Genomic DNA, 17402 nt, shown 5'->3' with positions numbered 1-17402 from the left:
CCTGGTCAGGTGAAACTGGAGCCTGGAGTTTTGAATGAATAGAGCTCGTTGTCTGTCTGCTACAGCTGTGTAATCACACTGATGAAGGGTTTGTTTTACACACACACACACACACACACACAAAGACTGACCGGCACACACACAGGACACTTAAACATACATGACCAAATGAATACACACGCTGTTAAACACATGAATACAGTATATATAGGCAGATTTGTGGCATGTCAGCACACATTGATGGGAAGTTACTGTTTAAAACACACATGTACACGCTGAGACACACAGACATACACACACACACACCCACACACACACATATATGAGTAAGCTAATTGTGTGTGATGTAATCCTGGGTGGTCTATATGCTCTTGGTGGCCTCTACATGTTGGTCAGTGAAGCAGAGCCTAATCTGCCCAGACTTCATCCATATACATCACATTTAGACACATAATCATCACATACAGTATTTACTTGAAATATTCTTAGAAACTAAATGTTTTTCTTCTGCAGATCAAAATAGAAATTCTTGATTTTTTAACTTTTTGTCAGACCCTTCCTGCACATACTGCATTGACAAGCACACAGGAAACCATGTGACCTTTGGTTTATGATTTCACAATTAGCATTTTTAAAGGTTCTGATCTTGTGACATGTGTTGGATCATAATTTTCTTTAATGTTGTTAGTTTGTTAGTCCTGAAAAGGACAGTTTTAACTTCAATCATGCCTTCCTTGTTAAAGAAAGTCTAAGGATACACTGAAATCTTATGTAACCTAACAAATGTTTAGACACAGTAGGGTTATAAACAAATAGATGTTTCTAATGCAGTTTGAAAGGTAAAAATCTGTACAGCCACTGTTGAGATACTAATGTCTAAAGTAAAGAAAAAAAACTGTCCTGCCTACAATTCTGAGGGCATAGGTTTTAAAAAGTATAAACTGTAGTTTTACAGTTTACTGGTCAACATAGTGACCCAAGGAAATACATACTAAATATTTGACTAAGGGTACAAACATTGCTGAGAACATTAAGCTCTTTGAAAAGTGTCCTTAATGTGTCATATTAAGATTTTTTTAAGCTGGGCAACATAGGACCAGGAAGCCATCACACTCAGGAGCATAAATACGGAATGCAGAAGGGATACCTCGTGTGCCATATTGTGACTTGAGGAGCTACTCACCACACATCAGTATTTAATGAGTTGGGAATGAGAAAAAGTTGGTTCAGTTGTGACACTGACTTAAGGAGACAGACATATCATTGACCTCAAGAAGCTACAAAGTGTCAATTTCAGATGAAATCATAATTTTAGGTAAACTGTAAACTGAAGTGCCACTTCCAGTCTTTCCTTCTATCCCGTTGCATTGCTGTCAGAGCAATACTTCCCCTCTGTGTCGTGCATGCTCACGTGTAAAAACTCTAGGCTAACCTATGTAATGTGTATACATGGCCAAGAAATCAGGTTTCTTAGGAATCTAGCTGTGCTAACTGGATTTATCTAATTCCTAAACAAAACTGAAGCTTCTCATTTACAGTACATGACGTTAAAGAAATTTGTTTACTGCATAAAGCCACAGAATGCTTGCTAAGGCACTGATTGTAAACTGCAGTGGAAAAGACAAATCTCTTTGACTCGCTCAGTATCAGTCAGAATACAGATAGCGTTTTAAACAAACAGATTTTGAGGAAGCAATCTTACCACAGGGCAGGTCCAAAGTAGGAGTGTCACACCTATTATTACGTGTTATTTGTTTAAATGTGGTGTTTCTGTCTTGTGATGACTCCCATGACTCCAGTGGATTAAAAGGTAGCATTGTGTTGTGCTGGGTAGGGATGGACATTTACCTCCTCCACGTGGAGCCTTGTAGGAGTGCTTTTTAAAAAGGATGTTATGTAATGCATTATGGTTTATACAGTCACTCTGTTTACCTGACAAGTTCAAAATAACTCTTTTTACTTTGGACAAAAAAAGTGTGAGCTTCACATTTTCTGTTGCAGAATACTTAAGGCACTAGTACAACTATGATGCTTGATTGCGGTTGACTTACAGTGATATCCTTGCCAGCCCAGTTACACTCCTCCCTCCAGTCGACAGGAGCAGGCCAATAGATCTGAAACACAACAGGCAAAGGTCAGATGATCCTGTCGCTGAACTCTGAAGTCATTATCTGGATTAATTTCCTAACTTTAGGCCTGCTTGCATCAAATTTTGGAAAATGTAACTTTGAAGCATCATTAACAAGAAGCCTTGTTCCCCCTAAATTAATAATATGCCCTTTAGCATCTGGCTTTCTTTTAGCCTCTCTCACTTTTGACCATCTTCACTTCATTTCCTTCTGATCCTCGCTCTTCCATCCTTTCCCATCTGCTACTTTCCCCTCTATCCTCATCCTCATCCTCCATTTTTATTGTAGAGGACGATGAAAAACAGCTTTAGATATGGTGAATCTGCACACCCAGGTCATAAATCAAACTCGCCCCTATACCTAAAACCAACAGAAGCTTCACATCTAACACACCAAGCATGCAATTTACTCCAAACAGCTGTGAACAGATGTTTATAGCGGGCTGTATTTTGTTAGTGTATCAGTGTTTTTGTGTCTCTCTATGCATTTGACTGCACAAATGTTTTGCCAGTGGGCACATATATATTGTCCATTCAATTGTGTTTATGGTAGTCCATGTAAGTGAGCCTTGGCTATGACCATTATCTACCCCAAAGGCAAAGGCCTCCATCAAACCATGTCCTTTAGATATTAATCACTAGAAAAATGCTCTTTTTTTAATCTTTGTCTACCTTTTTGATTTTTTTTTTTTTACCTTTCTCTATTAATCACACATTTCTCTTTCTTCTCCTCTTACATGTGAAGCTGCTCACTTGAGTGGTCTCATATGTGCAAGAATATGATTCAGTTGTTCTAAAAGAAACATGTTGGTAAAACGTGTCCATGGTTTTGAATATTTCTCCTTCTTCCATGCCTTTGGGTCCACATTAAAAACAAACTCATAAAGTATGTGTGGCTTGACAAACAGCAACTAATAATACTTAGGAGTCAGAGAAGGCAGTGGCTATAAATAAAGCACTCCCAGATTTCTATCCTTTGCCAATATAATCTCCTTGATCTAGATGGTTGTAAAGGCAAATTAAGTAATAAAGTAATTTTGTAATAACAGACACAAAGGTGGTTAATCAGAACACAGTTCAAGTAAAAGTACTTTAGTTCTTGATTAGGTTATATAGGGTATTGCAATGGATAATGCAGCATTCAGTATTGAATAATACTCCTTTGTTTTTGGAGACCAAACACCCTGAGCTCATGAGAATTTTAAAGACATAGCAGCTCATCAAAACAAAGTCTAAAAAGGGTTGAAATCTCAGCAAGTAATAGCTAAGTCATAAGTAATCAACAACCCTCCATACCCCCCAGATTTTATGTTGTTTGTCCCACAAAAATAGTTTCTGTTTTATTGAAGGGGTTTTTGTACTTTGGTTCTGACCAACCTTATGTTCCTGCTTGGCGATATTATCTAATGACAGCGACAGCAGGAAGTTCTTGGCCCCGACGAAGAGGCGGCCTCTTTCTTCATCCAAAAGCAGAGCGCTGAAGCAGCAGGAACGCTCAAGCTCGAACCGCCGTACTCCATGAAACTGCTGCAACTCTGAAATCAGAGATATGTGAGATTATAGACAGGTGGAACCTCATAAAGAAGTGTTTTGCCGGTGGAAGGCAGTCTCCTTGCAAAACTGGGTTGTCTATGAACCCGAAAGACGCAAAGACTTTTGAAATTGGCACTAGTAACAAACAATCTCATGTTATAGTTAAACAGAAAGCTAAAATATGTCTGTGAAAAATTTTGAAGTGAGAAAAAAATGCAATGCAGCAATAGAATCTTGGTTTATATATGATCAACACTGCTTCGTTTAATTGTTTAATCTAATTTTGCCTTCATTTTTCACAATATAGGAAACAGCATATCACCCAATTCCTGTTCACAAACTCTCATATTATAACTAAGCAGTGCACTGAAACATGTGTCTGAAGACAATTTAGGTGTGACTCAGGCAAGATAACAATATGAGCTGAACATGCCTTCCTCCTGGCATATGCAAACAGCAAGCTACTTCAACTCACAGTGCGCTGTCAACAGTTGGGCAAAATAAGAACAAATACCTAATTTACAGCCATCATCCGTATGCTTACTGCTTTTTCAGTACACCACGAATAAAATATCAAGTACTGTTAACAATGACGTAAAAAAGACTTTGTTATCAAAGTTTCAACACCAAAACAACTTTGAGTCATCAGAGTCTCGAGATCCAAATCAGTAAGTTGGCCACAGGGCTGCAACAAGTCATATGGTTGATACAGAAGATTAGATTTTAGCATTTGATTAACATTTCTGGGCAGTGTCCCGGGGCCAGTGACTTGTGAACGGGCTGGACATACTCCTCTGACAGTAATGACACTATATTAGTTTCAATGGAAAAATTGAGTGTCCTTGCTGTTTCCAAACTGGCAAGGAGAGATTCTGGGGGAAAAGTGCCCAGGAAAATTCAGCTTGTATTTGTAAACTTAAGCTATAATAGTTACCCCAAGCCAGTGGAAAAAAAAACTGTTCTTGGCCCAAGAAACTGAAGAAATAAAGGGACTGCATCCTCCCCTATTGGCCTGTGCTTAAACCAGGAGCTCAAGAAAACTAGACCAAGGGCTTCTCAGCTGAGACTTTAAAATGGCTTTATTAGTCTGCCATTGTTCTAATGAGAATTTATAGCTTTTATTAAGAGCGTGACGCCACCCAACTACTGCCTGCATGACATCAGGGACTGTAGGTCCACTGCTCGTTTTATTACTGTGCCATTTTCAGTTCCACCATGCTGTGATGGTAATGGGGCCCAAAGAAGACACCTACTGTACCGACGGTGACACCTGTTGTCTGAAGTGTGTTAATAGAATTATTTACACTGACAAGCTAACATTTAGTATGCAACAGACGATATTTTAGCATGTTACTATGTTCATTATTCTAGTTTGTAATGCTAACATATGAATGTCATATACTAGCAGACAGACGACTAACCACTTAAATTGTCAATCCTTGATCTGTCCTGCTAGGGTAGCTAAAATGAGTTCCTCTGGGACTTAATTTACCACATCAAAGAGTTATTTTGATGATCACTTACTTGCACATTATCCTGCTTATTACTTTGCTCATTACAAATGGCATTTCTTTAGTCAGACAAAACTGAAAACTCTTAAATAAACCAATGCAGTCTCACTTCCAACTCAGGAATTAGTGATGTTTACTTACTAGCCCTTAGCGTCAGATACCAACACGAAATAAAAACTGAGAAAGTCTGCATAGGGTTGGCAGGAGTGGAGGTGGATCAAACTAAGGTCAAACAAACTAAAGACTTTCACCTGGTAGCCAACCGTTTGTGTCCTGGACGAAACAAAAAGTCAGTTGAGTTATTTTAATGACAATGTAGTGTGCTAGTATATCTAGCAAACTGCACTTGTGATGTGTCAGGAGTTATGAGAAGCAGATAAGAATTTAATAATCTCCAAATAAGAAACTGTTTTATTTCTGATGAGACAAAAAAACCCATTGTGAGCAGAGTTACCTCTGGGTAACCGCGTGCTTATCTTGCCTAACCCAAGGAAGTAAACTTTAAAATTAAGTGTTTAACCTGTTTAAGTTTATTTTAAAAAGAGACTGTAGTCATTTACGAATGGAGCTTTCCTCTCGTGTGAAAACTGAAGGTTATTTTGAAAAGAAATAATGTGTGTAACAAGTACACGCTGTCCCTGAATCTCTGCAACTGAGGCTGGAGGGGTACCCAGAGCGTGATAGGTTGACGTTTAGGACTAATTGTTGGTATTTGACCTGATAGTGTAAATGATGAAGGTGCTTGAATAAACAGACTGTGATGCTGGTTATGTAACAAGTCACTTAGATAAAATAAAAAGTAATTTCACTGATACATGAGATCATTAGAAATAAATTCAGTCCTTCATGTGTCAACTAAAACTAAATAATTCTGCTGACTTTACATCCTGAGTGCTACATGTTACCTTCAGTCTAAATTAAAGAGAACACATATTGTATCTTAGCCGGGCAGACGGCCTTCAGCAGCCTCACGTCCTTGGTGAGTTAGTTCAGGCTATAATTGTCAGCTTTCAATGATGGAACACATCCTTGGTTTATGTGGTTGTGTTGGGCACTGAGCTGCCTTTTTCTAACTTACAATGCTCAAGATGAAACACAAAACCGTGCTACTGTGTGTTTAAGCTGTGTGTGTGCATGTGTGTATGCGCGAATCACAGCAACCGCAAATTACAGCTGGCTGCTGTTCAGGACTATTTACTTTGAAAAGGGATATGGCAGAATCTCACATGAAACAGAGAAAGTGTTTATGTACACGTACTGTACACAGAGTGAGATACTTGTGCAGAGGAAGAGACAAAGACTCACATGACCAAACCCCCAAACGCTCAGCCTCAATGCTTTGGTTCTTACCTTTGTATGAGAGCTTCATGCGTGGTGAGGAGGAGGAAGAGGAGGATGAGGAGGGGGAGGAAGAGGAGGATGAAGATGTAGAGGAAGTGCGGGTCATGGTGCTGGAGGAAGCATGGGCGGCGGCCAGACCGAGCAGGAACAGAGAGCTGCAGGTGACCATCATGGCCGCCATCATCATCATCATGGTCATCATCTTGGCACGTTTAGAATGACTTCCTTCCTTTCAACTCCAAGGTTTCGGTCTGCAAAGTGACCTTATTGTAGTTGTCAGCTGGATTTTGGCCTAGATTCCACCTAGGTTTTTCTTATTTTCTTTTCTTTGAGTCTGGCTCTGATTCTGTATATTAGACGCAATCCACCTGTCTTTGTTCTGGTTTGGGCTTAGTCCTGTTTGGCAAGGATTAAGGACCAGCTCAGCTCTGCAAGCCCAGAACAGATTCTCCCTCTTGCTGTTTGCTTTAGCAGAGCTTCAGTCTTTTCCAGGCTTCCTTGATATTCAACGCAATTTTTATAACGCCCTCCTTGGTTTCCGAAGTCTCCCTTGGCAGATTTGCCACTCTTCTCATGAAGGACGTCTGAGTTCAACTCTCACATCCAAGAGTGGGCAAAAACATCACACATGGACATAGAAACCTAAAAATAGAGACAGAAAGGGAGAGGATTTAGAAATGGACACTACTAGCATACGTTTCCATGTGCCAGGGATGCCCCTGCGCGCTCGCACACACACACACACATACACAAGGCCTGGCGTCTGAGGTATATTTAGTCCAGGTCAGATTGATGCTCCTGCCAGGCGGTGTTAATGCCAGCCTCCATTATGGCAACACCACTATAATCTCTTCACATTACAGAAAGGCTCAGGGACAGTATCCAAAACACACACACTGACCATGAGGATGAAGACTGTGTGTGTGTGTGTGTGTGTGTGTGTGTGTGTGTGTGTGTGCGTGTGTGTGATAGAGATATGCCATGTCCACTGCCAAGCCAAGCACAATCTCCCCATGTCTGTGGCTCTGCCAATTCAAAGTGGCATCCCCCTCTTGCGCTCTCTCCCACTCTCCACACTGGCAGACGGTGTCACCAGATGAGATCTCTTCATTGCGGAGCACTAATGAGCCGACAGTGACGTGGATGGATGTTTGAATGGATGAGAACATCAGTGCTCAACAGAAAGTCCAAGCAACACAAAGCAAAGTTTGCCTTTGTAATGGGATTGGTGTCAACATTGAATTACACAGTAGTAGATCAAAAACATTATACATTATCCAAAACTTCAAAATGTTGTTTTTTATAATCTTGTTTACACGTCTTCTATAATCTCAGTTGGAGTGTATGGGGACTTGGAGTCAATTGAGCATGGTCAGAGTATAGAAAAAGAACCTCTGAAAAGTTATTTGAGAACAGGAGTCAGATTTAAAGTGACAGATATGTTATTGTTTCGGAAAAATCCCCAATAACTTTGTGCCTCAGTTGTGAGTGTGTTGTTGTAAACCACAACTCTACCGCAGCAGGAGCAGGAATGAGGTCACTGGTTTCTAAGCCTACACGTATATGAATGTTGTGTAGTTAAAAGTGCGCACGGGACAGACACACGCTAACACACACCTCTCTTTCAGTACTTTGGACTCTGTGGTCGGCCGTGACAATAAAGCCTTTCAGTAGAAACAGTCCCCTTTATTATATTACACCTCACAGTTGGCGCTCAGTCAGTAACAGCAGACAGTTTGCTTTTCCCTTTTCACTTTCAGTCTTTGCTTCTTCTCCTAACAATAACCTGTATCACTGTCCATCAGACTGGATCAGTCTGTCAATGACTGGGGCAATATCTGGTATAATTGAATAACAGTTGTTGTCTTTCTTTATATTTCTTGTGGTTCTTAAGTAATGAGGCGCTTTGTAATTCTTAAGGAAAGCCATGTGGACAAAATTGTCCACTCTGCAACCATAAGACTTTTCCAATTTTGTAGCCATATATGGGCTGAACCAAGTTGCATTTTGACTCCTGGTGACAGAACACAGCCTGCACCCAGCTGCTATTATCCCAACTAAGCTTGTGATGCATAAGATTCGAGGATATTTTAAAGAACTTCTGTCTAATGAGAATAACTACAAGTGGGTCATTACAAATGCCACAGATTTGCTTTGTTTATCGTAATAAAATGCATGTGTGCATGTGGAGTGGTGGTTAATCATGCATATGTTCATGCAGAAACTGAGGGAATTCTTGATTTAAATTTGTTGGTGACAACCTGTTAACACTCCCAGATAATCAAAAACCAATGCCCTTTGGCATCTGGTATGGATGCACAAGGCACCCTTTAGTGTCTGTAAGAGACACAGTGGGCTTTCAACTAAATCTAGGGTAAATTCATAGCGCAAAAAATCTGCATTGAGAGGTGGTCTGGATGGGGGATTGGTTGGACAAACACAGAACTTTTACTCAGGAGACCACTGTTTGTGTGCCATATGAAAATAAAAGTCAATGTTGACTTACTTTATCGAAACGTTACCTTAATGACAAGCATACATCACTTCCATAGAGTGTATAAAGTAACTGACATAGTTACCATTATGTCACCCATTGGTTTGTGGACTAAAGTTTGAAGCCTTAAGTTCGGCATTTCGGCTGTCATCATCTTGGGGGTTTTTTTTGGAGACAGAGATTGACATATTTAAATAAGAGGTTTATACTGTTATGATACTGATCTGACTCACTGACTGTGGTGATACCTCGCAGACAGCCTGTCACTCATAACGGCCACACCCGTAATAATGCATAACTTCAAGCCTTATTAAAATGTAAATTGGTGAGTTTTCACCACCTGTACAATTGTCATGAATGCTGAAATCAGCTATAGAGACCTTTTTTTTAAAAAAAACATGGTGGTCTGTTGTGATTACCTTTATGGAACTTTTAACTTCAGGAGCCAGCCTCAAGTGGCCGTTCGAACAGCAGTTCCTGGCACCTCTGAGATGGCTTCATTTTTTAGCCCCAGAGGTTACATCACATTACATATGTACATCACATTATGTCTAACCCTTACCCTGTAATAAACGTACTTATGTTAACCCAAGTCATGATCTTTTCTAAACCTAATTAAGTAGTTTTGTTGCCAAAAGCTAATTGAGACAGTTTCACAGTTTTAACCACATATGCAGCTTGTTTCACCTACAGACTGCTGTGCGTCTTATGCAGACACTAAAGGGTGCCTTCTGGGTTGGTGTCAGATGCCAAGGAGCATGTCAAAATCTCAGTATTTGACAACCAATAAAAACAGGTTGTTGCTGACAGGAGTTGCAGTTTGATGGACTTTTCCAGTCTCAGGCTGTTCTCATGCACTGTTTGTACGTATGCCCACGAAAAGTCATCATGACCCAGCAATTTTTGTATGAGCCTCCTTTTTGCGAAATGTTTGTGTTTGAAACCATGTAAACAGGGTGACTTTTTTTTGACTCACTATCATCATCTCAACTGTCTTTAAAGCATGCTGAATCACTAACACACACACACATACACCAACAAAGATGAAGATATACACACAAACTCTACACACACAGAATCGTCCAGGCTGTTGGCACAGAGTTTTATGAATAATGGAGCTACTAAGGCGTGGAGACAGGAGAGCTCTCATAAGCTCACAGCTCCCAGGCCACAACACAACAGGACAGAGCTGAGCAGGAACATAAACTCCCACATACCCTGCAGTATGTAAACACACACAGAGATACACACACACACACACACACACACAAAAGAACAAAAGCACATATACAAGCTTTGAACAGCACACAACCTGCCATATTCTGCTGCAATTCCCTGTTTCAGTAGTGCACAAAAAGGTATTGTGAGGTGCAAAAAGTCTGGGATACTTTTATAGCTTTGGTCATATGAGTTCAGGTGTGAAGCAGAAAACATCACATTTCTCTCAGCCAATATCAAGGAGGTGATTCTGTGTGTAAAATGTATTTATAAATTATCTGTGTGTGTTTGTAAGTGAGAATAAAAAGCCAGTGAGACTGTTAGCGTCTTCAAGGTCCTGTGCCGAGCTGTAAAGACGCTGCAGTATTTCCAGGAGAAGGACGTCAGCGCCCTCGTCAGCTGCAGCTCGATGACACACTAACAAACACACACAAACACACACACACGCACACACACACACAATTCATGTCACAGTCCCTGGGAGTGACAGGGGCAGCAGTGAAGCCCTTACACTCCTGTCGACTGCTATAAAAGGAACGGCCGTTCCCATTGTTCCTCCGAGTCTCCCAGAGTTGTGTGTATGTGTGCCAGCATTTGTGTGTGTCTTCCAAATCTGCCATCATGAGTTGAAGAGAGCATCATTGTTCCTCACACATCCTCCTCTCATCCCAGAGCAGACACTTACACACACTCATGCACATTTATATGTGCACACGTGCAGGAGCCAGAAACTCCTGCATCTCAGCACTTAGAACTGCAAACACATACACACACACACGCACACACACACATATACAAACTGCTTGCATGCTCCATAATGCATCTTAATAAAAAAGCCACTGGGCCCGCTGACACTTGCATTCAGTTCAGCTTCAATAGACACGGAGCAGCGGCATGCCAAGAGGGAGTGGATTAAAAATAAAGAGAAAGACACAGAGAAAGATTCTTTAGGGGGGTGGGTGGGGGGTGGTGGGCGTCCTGTCAAAAACCAGCCTAAATAGACACAGGCAGACAAAGCAGCCAGCCTCCAGGGTGAGACGGGCTTTTCATAGTGAGGTTAAAGTGCAACTCCACAGTACAGCAAAAATAATGAATGAATGGATATCAGCAGTTAAACCTGTAGCCCTGACAGGTTACAGAAAAGGGAATGGGTAGAGGAAGAGACACTCAGAGTTGAAACAACAGGAGTAGGACACATAGGGTGGGGGATGAAAAGGCCATGATGAATAAAGCTATTAAGATGAGAAGATATGAAGATAGAAAGGATACATAATTAGAGGTCATGGAGGAATAGGAAGGTCACTCCCTATTTTCTTCTTTGGACAAAAGGAGGTGGGAAGAAGGGTAAAGTGAGAGTGAGAGAGAGAAGAAGAGAGTCATATTATTCCCCACCATCATTTTTAATAGCCAGGTGAGAGACTGTGGAAGCTTTTACAATTTGAATAAGAACTTAAACTCCAGCTGCCTCACCTTGGTCGCTGTTCCTTTTAATCCTTCAATCTTATCTAATTTGACTCCTAAAAAAGAAAAATGCATTTTTTTAATAGTTTTACAAGGGGCTTTTAATTAACCAACCTGAGGTTTAATAATAAGTAACTTTATAGGGGTTTTTGACACTCCCTTGTAGTGCTCATTAAAAGCATTGCATTTTAACCCAAACCTTATCCTAGGAGAAGGAAAAGGGAAGGCAAAGAAATAGTGAGGCAGAGATGGAGAAGGAAAATGTGAGATGGGGTGAAAGTTGGAAGACAAATTGTAATAGAGCTGGTAGAAAGGGCGAGTGGATAAGAGAGTAAAGGAGGAGAACTGTATGTGAGGGCTGTATGAAGATGGCTGGATAAAGGGAAAGTAGTAGAAGGGGGAAGCAAGAAGTTGAGAAAGGAGAAAGGACAGAACAAGATGCAGACGTTACAACACATCAATCCTGTCCCACGGAAAAAAAATTGATGAAGAGAAGGAGGGATGGAGGAGAAAATAAGCGCAGCGAGAGGTGACGGAGAGAAAGGAGCCAATTGTTTCTCCTGCAGGGAGAAAAGAGTTTCCCTGGCCTGTGACCAACAAGTCTAAGCCTCCCTGCGAGGGAGAAATGAAAGGAAGGAGGGATGGATGGAGGGAGGAAGAGTAAGAATGAGACGGAGAGGGTGAGAAGGAGGGAGCAGCTTTACAGAGCAAAATTACTAAAACAGCAGGTTTCTGGTGGCTTTAGCACCAGCTTGTTTAATGAGGGGAAGAGAAGGTGGAAGATCAGGCAAATTATGGAGAATATTTTTAGCAGAGGGCAGAAAAGTGATGAAGAGGAGCAGGGGGAAACAGGAGGGAGGAGAGAAGGGAGGAAGCAGGGTGGGTGAGCAAGAGGGGAGCTGGTGGGGGTGAGTTTAATAACCTGAGAGAAATATTCCCAAAAATGATGAAATGTGTCTGATTTTGACCCTAGTCAGCACAAAACAAAGAGTTAAATTGAAGACATTCTTATAGAGCTGTGTCATTTTGCTGCTTATAAAACACATCTGAAATGCATTGGAGTTGCATGCACAAGTTTCAGGCCACTAACTGTTTTGATTTTGGCATTTTTTGCTGCATTTACTTCTGTGCTAAATCAGGCTCATAAATTTGCCTTAAATCTGATATGCGAAGGCTACGGAGGAATGACGTGTGCGTGCATGCTGTGTGTTCATAACATTTCCAAGACTAGCCTTTCATCTGGGGACAATTTTTGATCTGATCCCCACAAGGTTAACCATTTATCTCAGTGCTAAGACTTGGTTTTAGGGGTTGAGGTTGGAAATAACAACTAAGAGAGGGGTTGGTGTTCATTATGTAATTGTGATGGTTAAGCTTAGGGAATGCATCCAGGGACTGAATGTAACACAGTGTCTTCACAAGTACAGCACAGAAGTACAAGTGCAGCCAGCATGTCGAAAGATGCACCTCTAAACTCACTATTTCACCTTGGTTGTCAACCCGATCGCTCAACCCTCAAATACAATACATTTGTACATTATTGTATAGTCGATATGTTAAAATGTTTTAACAATCCAGTAGGTTTGATTTAGGCACAAAAACACTTGGTTATGTTTAGGAAATGATCACGTTTTGTCTTAAAAAAAATGTTTTTGTGAGCACAATATATAAAAACAGAAATGTGTCTATAAAAAACAATCACAACTATCCCTGTGGAAAAACAGTGATAAATTGCTTAAACACAACCAGTTTCATTGTTTGTTGGTTTCCAACAGTGGTCTGCATTGTGGCAGGCATCTTGCGGGTGACAACCTCTGGGGCTGAAAAATGAAGCCAATATGGAAGTGCACATATGAAATGCAGTTCATCGAATGGCCACTTGCAGCTGGCTCCAAAACCGAGTAAAACCCTGTTAAAATGCTCAACTTTACATTAGAAATACATGTTTACTGCTCGGTACTAAAAACAGTTTTGGTCTCCAGAGCTAACTGCAATATTCATGAAAACTGTATGGGAGGGGATTTTTTTATAACTCTACCAATTACATTCTGTGAGGATCCACTTATGCATATTTAGGAGAGGGGCCACTAGAGTGACAAGCCGTCTCCGATACGTTGCCAGATTTTATGAGTCAGATCCAACCCTTGCTCTTCCACAGCTCGAACGTCTCGTCCAAATATGGTAACTTCTGGCTCCAAAAATTCAGCCAAAATACCAAACTTGAGGCTTCAAGACAAGGGGCCACAAACCAATGGGGGACTATGTCCATAATTTATACAGTCTATGTTGACACGCCATCCACTATCCCCTCCACCTTCAGATGACAAAGTCAGCTTAAATATTTAACACTTTAGAAACCTTGATATGATAACTATGAAATGTGCTAATGTAACACATTTATGGTTTGCAGAAAATTACAAAGCCAACATCATCTTGTGGTTACTGGGTTGTGGCTGTGCCATTTTTGATTCAGCTCAGATAAACTCTGCTCGGCTTGTGTGTCTGATGGCTTCAATCCCAGCAAAAAAGAACATGAAAGCAGAAAACCTTAAATATGCAGAGAGAAGAAAGAGAAGAAGAGAAAGTGATGCAGGGTGGCGTGGTTTCACATGAACATGCTGCAGACTCAAACAAACAATTTCTAGCGGGAGCAGAGGCTCAACAAGCTTGTAAAAAGTGGGAGTTTGACAGTGACCACAAATTTGACAATGTTATTGGTTGGAGCCATGAGATAATTTTGCTCCTGCAGAGCAGAAAGCTAAGCAGTGCCTCATTTTCCTGGAAAACTTGGAAAAGAAACAAAGGTTGATGAAAAAAGAACACTTTCAAACCAAAAGGGAAGTGTATGATAACACTGTTCTATGTTGTAATTGTGACATATGTGATCCATGAATGAACTTTAAAAGTCGGAGCTAAGAGGGAAGGTAAATGGAGGTTTCACACACAACTGTTAAAGTGAAGCAGCCATTAGCCAAAAGTGACTACCATGCTTTATGGGATTTAAACTGAAAAACAAAGCGAGGAAGAGAAAGGGAGACGAACCAGGCCTAGAGAGCTTAGTTGTTCTAAAAGACAAGGAGTGAATGAAGGAGCCGGGGAGGCTACAGCACTCTGCTGGTCGCTGGTACCCAGCCATCTGGCCCAGCATCATTGAAGGAAAGTTTCCCAGCCTGCGAACCCGTGGCTAGCATTTGTTCAGTTTGGCTAAATTATTCTCACTAGTCAAAGTTTGAATGGGAGAAATGGAGTCAACTCAACCTGCTTGGCTGGTGTCCAAAATGCCAAAGTTGTGCACCTTGCCAAACCTAAGCTGTCATGATTATTCATATCTTTTAAATATTTTATTGGTTTAGCCTGCACAGCCTGATACATTACAAGTGCCTCGCTGTGGCCACAAGAAGGCTTAAACCTATCATCTGTTGTAACATGCTCTGAAAAAAAGGGACAATGAAGGAGCCATCAAGGCGAGGGCAGCCTGCTGGTAGCTGGTAGCCGGCCATTTGGCCATGTTAAACCCAGGAGCAGCAGTAAGTCAGGACCTTACAGAGCCGCCTCTAGTCTCCTGACTGGAGCTGCTCCAAACAGCTCTCCGAGGGAAGACAACTCACTCTACTCCCCTAAATGAAACTACAGAGCAGATTTCAAAGCAGTTCTCGGAGGAAGGTGCCCACATGTCATCAGGGTGACTTGGAAAAAGATACTTGGGATTTTAATAGCTCAGGAGGAGGAATGCAGTACAACATTAGGGCGCAAACACAACAGGCTGAGTAAAACATGAACAGTATTTCATCATGACAGCACTGAAGTCAGTTTGTGATTAAATGCTTTTGGAGCACACACTGATACAACTGTGTAATTTAAGTGTATACCACAAAATTGATCATAGTATTGTCAGAAAAGCCCAAATTCTGTGTCTGCTGCATCAATATCTTGATTATAACTTGAAATGATGAAAACATGCCAATGTAAGCAGTGACCCTGAATGCTCCTGACTGGACTAAACTCAAAATGAACTCACCTGTCCATTCGTTTCAAGAGGAACCAAATTCCGAAAGAGTTCAGAACATTCCAAGACGGGATCAGCGTCCACCTGAGCCCGACATGCCTCTGACAGCAATGACCGTTTCCATAGTTACTGCTCTGCTTTATCCTGTTTAACCTCTCATAGTCTTTCCATTGCAATAAAAAGGGAAACAAACATGCCCCTGTGAGACAAACCCTTTTGATTATATGCTCACAGTATAGAGAGTGCCGTATACACACCTACACAAACTCACTGAGCTCTTGTTATGTGCTTGCAAAGCACCCATTCTCAGGCTTGAGCATGTCTAAATTCAATGAGAATGCACAGAAAAGTGAAGTCCATGAATTGATTAAAAAAGGTTTTAAAAAGTATGAGGCAGGTCTGAAAAAATTCTATTCAGAAATAAACAAAATTATATTAAAAAGAAGTGGTGAAAAAAACTTCTGTAATTCCAGTGATGAGAATGGTGCCTGGAGGGCAGAAAGAGAGCAGCGACAGAGTCCCACTTTGGTGCAAAAAGTCCAGTGAGTCTTAAAAAAGTCCCAAAAAAGCAGCCGGTGTGTGAGTTAAAAAGCAGCGCAGTGAGATCTGAGTATTCCCCTGTCTGCAGTCAACTCTACTGATGAACGGCTGCTCTCCAGCTCCACTTAGAAAAACACACATCCCCTATGCACACACATAAAACTCTTCTTAACACACACACGCAAGGAGTTCACACACACACATTCACGCACACACACACAGTTTTCACAGGAGCTGAGCGGAGTAGAAGTGCTCAGAGGGAGAGCAGGCAGGAATAATGGACTTAATTCAAGAGGGGAGAGAGAAAGAGAGGGAGAGGAAGAGAAAAAGGGAGGGAGGGAGGGTGGGGTTGGAGAGAGGAGGGGAGGGTGGGAGGTGAGAGGAGGGGAGTGGAAAGGGGCAGGGACAGTGTGTTAGTCTCAATATGTGTATGCATGTGTGTGCTACTGTATATTTGCATACTTGCATAAAACTTCAGTGATGTTGATTAATATTAAGTAAACTGAATTGAACTTAAGTAAACTTTAATATTAGACTTCAATACAGCAGCAGTGACTCCTTCCACAAAACAGACTGGTGACTTTGACTTGGGTCAGTCTGAAAGGTCTCTATTTACTGTGTTATTTTGGGGTGAAAGTTGACAATTGTGAGAGAAACATGAGTAATCTTTGTTAGTTCAACACACTGGTTCACATGGGCGGATTAAGAGATGATGGGCCCCTGTGCACAGACTTGCAAAAGGCCCCACCACCTCAACTACATAGAAGCAAACACACATTGTGCTGGCTTTGCCTCTTTTTGTTATTTTGCATCTCTTTGTAGTTGCCAACATATTCTTTTGGTGTTGTGTCTCTTTGTGGTAATTTTGTGTGTCCTTAAAGTTCTTTTGTGTCTCTTTGAGGACATTTTGTGTCTTTCTGAGGTATATTTGTGTCTTATTCCATCATTTTGTGAGTCTTTGCAGTAATTTTGTGACTTTCTTAGTACCTCTCCATGTCTTTGTTGTTGCTTTGTGTTTCTTTTAAAGTCAATTTTAGGTACATTTGTGTTTCTCGGTCACTTTTTTTGTCTCTCTGTTGTTCCACCTTTTTGTGGTCAATTTTACTCTCATCCTGCTCAGTATGTGTTCTTTTACTTGACATTTTGCAAGTGAAAGTTATGGGAGTCCCT

At 41.1% G+C, this 17402-nt stretch overlaps 1 protein-coding gene across 1 annotated transcript in view; it reads right to left on the bottom strand.

Moving 5' to 3' along the window:
• The window catches only part of sema3b (sema domain, immunoglobulin domain (Ig), short basic domain, secreted, (semaphorin) 3B), a 37306-nt gene extending 21540 nt beyond the window's left edge, over positions 1 to 15766 (bottom strand). The window contains exons 1-4 of the mRNA XM_042491326.1: positions 15705 to 15766; positions 6523 to 7155; positions 3506 to 3663; positions 2052 to 2114 (exon numbers count right to left, since the gene is read on the bottom strand). Of these exons, the coding sequence (XP_042347260.1) occupies positions 2052 to 2114; positions 3506 to 3663; positions 6523 to 6715 (414 nt within the window). The 5' untranslated portion in view covers positions 6716 to 7155; positions 15705 to 15766. The remainder of the gene's footprint in view (positions 1 to 2051; positions 2115 to 3505; positions 3664 to 6522; positions 7156 to 15704) is intronic.
• Between the last annotated feature and the right edge of the window lie 1636 nt (positions 15767 to 17402).

This window comes from Plectropomus leopardus, chromosome 8, assembly GCF_008729295.1.
Source record: "Plectropomus leopardus isolate mb chromosome 8, YSFRI_Pleo_2.0, whole genome shotgun sequence".
NCBI lineage: Eukaryota > Metazoa > Chordata > Actinopteri > Perciformes > Serranidae > Plectropomus > Plectropomus leopardus.
The sequence above is the reverse complement of the archived record's forward strand: the minus strand, read 5'-3'. Positions and strand labels throughout refer to the sequence as shown.